At 36.2% G+C, this 6,985-nt stretch overlaps 1 protein-coding gene across 3 annotated transcripts in view; it reads left to right on the top strand.

Moving 5' to 3' along the window:
* The first annotated feature begins 271 nt into the window (after positions 1–271).
* Positions 272–6,985, top strand: part of LOC124555158 (DDB1- and CUL4-associated factor 7) — a 150,366-nt gene continuing 143,652 nt past the window's right edge. Inside the window, exon 1 of one of the 3 annotated variants that reach the window (XM_047128981.1) lies at positions 272–608. Coding sequence is in view for 2 of the 3 variants with exons in the window: in XM_047128979.1 (XP_046984935.1) it covers positions 754–763 (10 nt within the window). In the remaining variant the exon portion in view is untranslated. Of the gene's footprint in view, positions 764–6,985 lie in introns of all 3 variants that reach the window. The other 2 variants (XM_047128979.1, XM_047128980.1) reach the window with 2 other exon arrangements.

Here is a 6,985-nt window from a genome sequence, read left to right as displayed (position 1 = left end):
ATACCCCATAAAAACATAGATGCCGAAGTACTTTGGGAACTTCAACAAATAGTTGCGAGTTAGAGACAGTGAACCGGAGGTTAATGAGAACGGAAATTTGTGCTGAACAATACCTAGTGACTGAAAAGTTTAAGGACGTGTTTCAGACATTCAGAAGCTACAGTGAGGTCGGAGGAAAAAATAACGAGAGTAATCGATTTTGATGAACATCTGCAGTTTATTTTTGTTTGTAAAATGTGGACTACTGTCAACTAAAATGGTCGATCGCGTATCCAGCGATATTATTTGTCTACGCTGTGCGCGTCCAATGTGTAGGCCATAGGTGATTTTGTGTTATGTGTTTGGTTGTATCATTGTTTTCGCGCTCTAATTGTGTGTATAGTATGATGTCTACAGAAAACTCTAAAGTGGACAGAGTGACGAAGAAATGGAAACAGTGTCAGAATTAATAAAGTTTATAGGAGGACGTCTTTGTTATTTTCAGTCGCCCGGAGCGATCAAATTTGCTGCTTCGTGTTATTAAATATGAGGATGGGCCTGTTCGACAGTAATGCTAGGGGTTTAAAATGAGAAGTGCTCAAGCACTGCTGTGAATCTCTTCTTGATTGGTGAGACAGATTTTCAGATGTGTAGTTTTGAAGTATATTAGCTAATAAATAGAATATAAAGGTTAAACTCCATAAACCCAAAGAAAGGAAAACGCACACAGCGAATATGTCATCTTGTTTAGCCTCAATCCAAACCCTTCTGTGAATGTGTGCAGGTAAGATGAATCAGATATATATATATTTAATGTTATATTATGTGTAATCAAACACTGCACATTTTTCGACATTCATTGTGCTCGAATTGTGACTAGTATTTACAGTTACCTGCATTTACGCACCAATCGTCTATTAGCGGCATCATTAACTACAGTTCCAGTTATCATCATAATTCTCTTAACTGTGATAAGAATTAAATCCACAGCTACATGTCTCAAAGTATTTATACCGATGTAATGATCTTCCTGAGATAAATTCGTATTTTAGTGTGAGCCAGTTGTTTCAGACAATTACGTGTTTGTGGAACGATGTTGGTTATACTTGACTTGACCAGAACATATGTTTTGTATCATCTCGTGATAGTTTTTTTTTTCTAGGATGCCTGGATATGCACAGAAGTGACAGTTTCGTATTTTTCCAGTCCCAAGTGGATGGCAGTATTTCTTTTTCATTATTTCCCTTAATCAGCGAAACAGCCTCAGATTATGAACAACGACGTTGCCCTGCAAGTAAGAAATAATAGGAATGTGCGCAGTTTATATTTCAAGATGTCAGTCTGTATGCAATAGGGCGTGATGTTATAGCTGTATCCCCACCCAGCACCTTCCCCATAGTGTTGAGTGTGGTGACAGATTTATCCTTAGTACCTGACACAAACACTAACTATCACATTTGGAGATTACTGTACTAGTAGTCAGAGAGCTTGGATGAACCTTTTATAACTAGGACCACTTTCCAACTTTTATAAAACAAATCATGAAAATACCTCAGTATAATGTCATACATTTGTGAAACACTATGTTTTGAAAGACCTTTTGTGAACTTGTTTTACCATGTAATGCAGGCTTATCTAAGTAGGTAGTACACACTTCTTGGAGCAATGCCATGATAGCTTCAGTGCACAATGTAGGGAAGACGGTATGTAAGGTGTTTACTAAAATTCTCACCAACCAGTTAGGAAAATCATTCAGCAGGGAAAAGGATATAAAAGTGGTTTCAGAACTGTGTACAGAATGTTAGACCACCAGAAAGTTGTGGAGTAGTTTATGGGAAGAAGCATTAATGTCTGTTGTCACTTGAATGATCATTCTTGATTTATCAAATCTGTAATTGGGAAACAACCGATTACCACAGTGAGAGTAGTATGTAATTTATATCTCATATATACAAATCTGAAGAAACTGCCAGCAGATGTCATCAAAAGATTAGGAAAACAAAGAGCATAAAATCAATAGGATGTCCACATGAATAGTCTTTACTCAGGAACGTAACTGTGAGATGTGAAAAGAACTGTGTGTTTTGTCATGACATTGTTTCCACAACTCTCGTCCAAACTATTACATTCTAATTTAACCTAGACCTTGGTTTACACTAGGGACAAGTCTATTACCACAACCTTTGTTATACTAATAGCAGTTCTGGAAGCACATGCAATAGCTTCATGATCTCATGACCAGGCTCTCATTTTTCAACTTAACGTAGACCCTAATCACTACTACAGCTACCAAAATATTGTGCTTAAAAATGGAATCATTAGCTCAGATCAAAAGTGAAACACACACTATTAAGTAACTGGCTGTTCTTGTTCTGCATCAAATGTAAAGATATCGAAATCCTTTTGAGAAAGTTTAAAAGTTGTGTTGTATATAAATTCCCAGATCATGGCATAGTGCCAAAGGGGAATCCAATTTATCAGCAGTTGACGAGGTAGTACAGGTGGAAGGGACAAAAGTTGGTCCCTAATGCTTTTGCCAAAATTTATCTTGAGCAGGTAAATAGACAACTCACTTGTCAAACTAACAGCTTAAGTCTAATGGAAACAGGCACACCTGAACGTTTTGGACAGAGTGCAATTACTGATGATAAACCTCTTTTAGCTTAAAGGATGACTCATCTTGATAAAAAAAGGACCCTCATTCTTGACATGTCAATTTGTTTATATTTTTTTCCACTGATTGTACGTGCATGAAAATTACAAATTAATATTTTTGTCATTAATTTTTAAAGTTTCCAAAATTTTGCAATTCTTTGCATTGTTTTAAAACCTTGAAATGACCATATCTCAAAACCTATATGACTTTCTGACCTAAAATTTGTACAATTTCACTCAGTTCCTTATAAACTTTTACGCAGTACAGAAATGTCAGATTCCACCTGTCTGCTTTGACCCGTGATGTCATCAAGATTGCAGACACACCTATTTCTGTCATATAAAATACTGCAGCCATAATGTCACTACATACACCCATGAACAAAAATGAAAATAACATGAAATATTTCACTCCAACAATAAAATGGAATGGGACAACTGCAGAAAGTAACGCAGTTTGGGGTAATGTTGAACATTGCCCTATAGCCACTCCCCACCATTCGCATACAATATTAAGTCACCTGGTGAAAGTGGTAGTTAAAATTTAAAAAAAATTATAAATGATGGGAGCGGCAATGACCGTGCAAGCTGAGAGGAGCCGCGCAGCAGCGGACACGACCTGACTGACTCATTATAAATAGCGTACATTGCCTGATGATGCACCGATAAGTGGTGCAAAACCGGTCGCAGATTTAATAAGAATCATTGATACAGCCAATGCGGAATTTTCTTTGGAAAAATATCGAAGTTTGGCTGTGGTTGCCTGCCCTACAAAACAACATGTTGCAATTTGGGGTGGTGACAAACAAACACATGAGACTAACATTAATGGCATCACCCCAGAACAGATGTTATCCACAAAATGAAGCACAAAAGATGCTCACCATCCAACTCAATGCTACCAAAATGAAAACCATAGAAATCATAAATTTCAAATGACCTATATAACTCAAACAAAGCCCTCGATGCCATGAACCCACACACAACTCATAACATAGCTCAACTGAAGCCTTCATTACCTGGAACCAGCAGACAACTTGAAAACCCAAAAATCATAGGTTTACTTGATCACTTAAAATACACACAAACAACTATGAGCCGTACACAATGCATTAAAAAACCATAAAAGTCCCTCTGTAACACGAAAACAATAGATTGCTACTCACCACATAGAGGATGCACTGAGTTGCAGACAGGCACATTGGAAAGACTGCAAAACATTTAAGCTTTCAGACAAAAAGTTCTCCTTCCCATCTATGTAAGGAATATTGTTGTTAAATTGAAATTCACATATTTTAATATAATGCCACATTCTCAGTAAAGACTATGAATAATTTACTAAATTATATCTTTATTTTACAAATACATTAACATTAATCAATATTATCAACTTAATATTGGTGTGGCTTTTACTATTTAATGTGTTATTTTAGGGCCTCACCAAGAGAAACTTTCTACGCATCTTCAACAAGAAGAATATTATGGTGGCCCAATTATAATCTTTTTTTGAATGACAGCTTGGTCATCCCAAACAATAATGACTGATTGTTGGTGTGACAACATATAAGTTTCCATTTGAATCTGGGAGACTTTTCGCATCTCTTCATCTGATAGCGTATATGTTCTAATCGCAGTTTTGGGATTGGCAAAACTGAAAATCGCGGTACCATCCATCACCTTTGACCAGTGATGTTATCAAGATAGTAGACACCTATATTTGAAGCTTATACATTATGGCAATCATGAATTTACTCATTAACAACAAACTAAGATAAATAGCACACAAAATATGTAACTCCAGCAGTGGACTGAAAGTAACAGGACAACTGCAAGAAGTGGGGTGTGTGGTCATAGACAAAGTAAATAGATGTCAATAAAAATAACACCACCATTCCAAACCAAATAATAACCTAAAAATCAACCACATGAAATTCTCAAAAAAAAGGGGGGGGGGCAGAAATCCTTGGTTTGGTAAGTTTTGCTTGACCTATATACCTCAAACAAAGCCCTCGATCTTAAGAAACCCACGTATGACTTGAAACCCTGATACCACAAATTTCATTTGATCCATGTAGCTCACACCAAGCCCTCTATCCCAAGAAACCACACGCACACAACTCTAAAGCCAAGTACTGAAAATTGAGCTTTATTTATTTTTCAAAACTCGGTAATGTAACAAATACAGTTTTTCATGAAATGAGTTTTTCAGTTTTTACATAGATTGTATCAAGTTTGTTAACATTGTCAATCAGGAGTTATGCAATCTGTGCAAATTTTTATTTATGTTAGAGATTGAAAACCTTTGAAGTCAAGATTACACCTGAAGTCTTTATTTGGATGGATCACTGGTTTTGTCTGACATTGTAGTCAGCTACAGATTCTAAGACATTGTCGATTAGTATTGCTGCTATTATGGCTCCACACAGAAAGATTTTAATGATGTTTGAAGACATATTGCACCAACACTTATCAAGAATATTTTGCGGCATATTCAAGAATGTTGTATGATCTGAAGATGACTAGATTGTTTGTCGAAACTACTAGGGTTTTCAATCCCTAACATACATAAAAAATAGATACATCTCGACACCTTAATTTTTACATGATTACTAGATCTTGTTGATATAAGTGAAGCATTGAAATGAAATATATTAAAATTTAATTTTTGTAGCTGTATATTAGCGTGTGATTTTCCATTTTCTTTCCTTTTATTTAAATCCATAAATGTCAGTAATTATTTCTGGTGTCTGTGACTTTGCTTGTTTTAGTTCCATGTGAGTTTAACTCTTTTACAACCTTTTTTCTTTAATATAATTTAGTGTTTAGGATATTCCTGCGTCATTGTACATGCATATTTTTGAGTATATTATTATGTCTTGCATTTTTTTTATTTATAGGTTTTAACTTTATGGAGACTAAGCAAATATTTATAGAAATACAGTATCACAATACAATAACAACAACAAAACGCACACACAGGCACCTACGCCTAGCACCCAAATTGCATACTTTGCGACAGAATTGTGCTTGCAGGAATGAAGGATAGGGAAGACCTTTCCAATTATGTTGGCTGAAGCGGATCTTCGGGGGCTCCCAACCATTCGTGCCCTATGACTTTACTTAATACAACGTAAAGTAAAAAGTCTGTAAGGGGGCTACAAAATGTATTGTATGTTATAGCTTCATTGTTGTTGTCAAATTTTCTCTGTTATATCTATACATTATTTGTCTAGGACATCTGTGTAAAACTTCTTTGCATCATCTGGACTTTCAGAATACTTCAGCAAAGCAGGCACGTCTTTTTTATTTTCTTTGAGAACCATATTTTGTTGTGGTGATAGGGTGGATGTTAGTACTGTTGAATGTTGTGGTTTCTTTCTTCTCTGGATGTTGACTTTCAGTGGATCTCCAAAGTATGTATTGCTTACTGAAACATTAATAAATTTCTTAACTTTCTTTAATGAGCTGAAACACTGGCTGTTCATTCTGAATGGTAGATTGGATTTCAATGCTTTCTGTGCACTGTCTTCTAGATTTTTAGCAGCCCCATCTGCATTTAAAATGGTGAGAGTAACCTGCTCTTCTAAAATATCATAATATTCTTTAGAAGACTTTTTCTGCAAGTCTTCTCAGTGCTTCCAAATAATCATTTGCAGTCGTGTAACTTTACTTTTTTTCATTCTTAGTGTGGATCATGATGCACACCTCGTTTAACCACACTTTTTTAGCGCAGAAAATCCCACTGATTGATAGTTTTGCAATGGGCTGGTTTTCATTAGTTAAAACTTCTAGGCTGAGAGGCCGTGGTCGATCTGTAAAATTACTACTTCCTGGTGTTTCGTTGCCAACTGCGGGCAGCATCTTCTGAGGTGAGTCAGTGACTGGCTGCCAGGCCGTGGAGGTCCTGTTTATATAGAGGGCATCACAGTAAATCATGTGGGGCCGACTGTAAGTCTATCTGTGACTAACATCATTATTCTCGATTGAAGGTAATCAATTGTCACATCATTGTTGCCAAGTCGACCGCCATATCTTATCTAACTTTAAGCCCTCCTCTTTTCTATTAAAATTATTGTGATGTTTCTGAATCTGTTTAGCTTCTCTATACATCCGTGCATAATAATGCGATGTCCTGGCTAACACACTTGTCTCTGCATTTTATTTCATGATCACTGTCTTTAAAAACATGTTACGCTACAGCTGATTTGTCAGTATGTCCCAGTCGACAGTTCCTTTTGTGTTTGGTTAAGCGGGTATTGACACTAAATATCTATACAAAACGGAAGCTTACCCTCCTAGATTATATGGGCTACCAAAGACACATAAGCCTAATGTCCCATTGAGACCGATA

The sequence above is a fragment of the Schistocerca americana genome, chromosome X (assembly GCF_021461395.2).
Source record: "Schistocerca americana isolate TAMUIC-IGC-003095 chromosome X, iqSchAmer2.1, whole genome shotgun sequence".
Classification (NCBI taxonomy): domain Eukaryota; kingdom Metazoa; phylum Arthropoda; class Insecta; order Orthoptera; family Acrididae; genus Schistocerca; species Schistocerca americana.
Note: the sequence above shows the minus strand (reverse complement) of the source record. Positions and strands in the feature narration are given on the sequence as shown.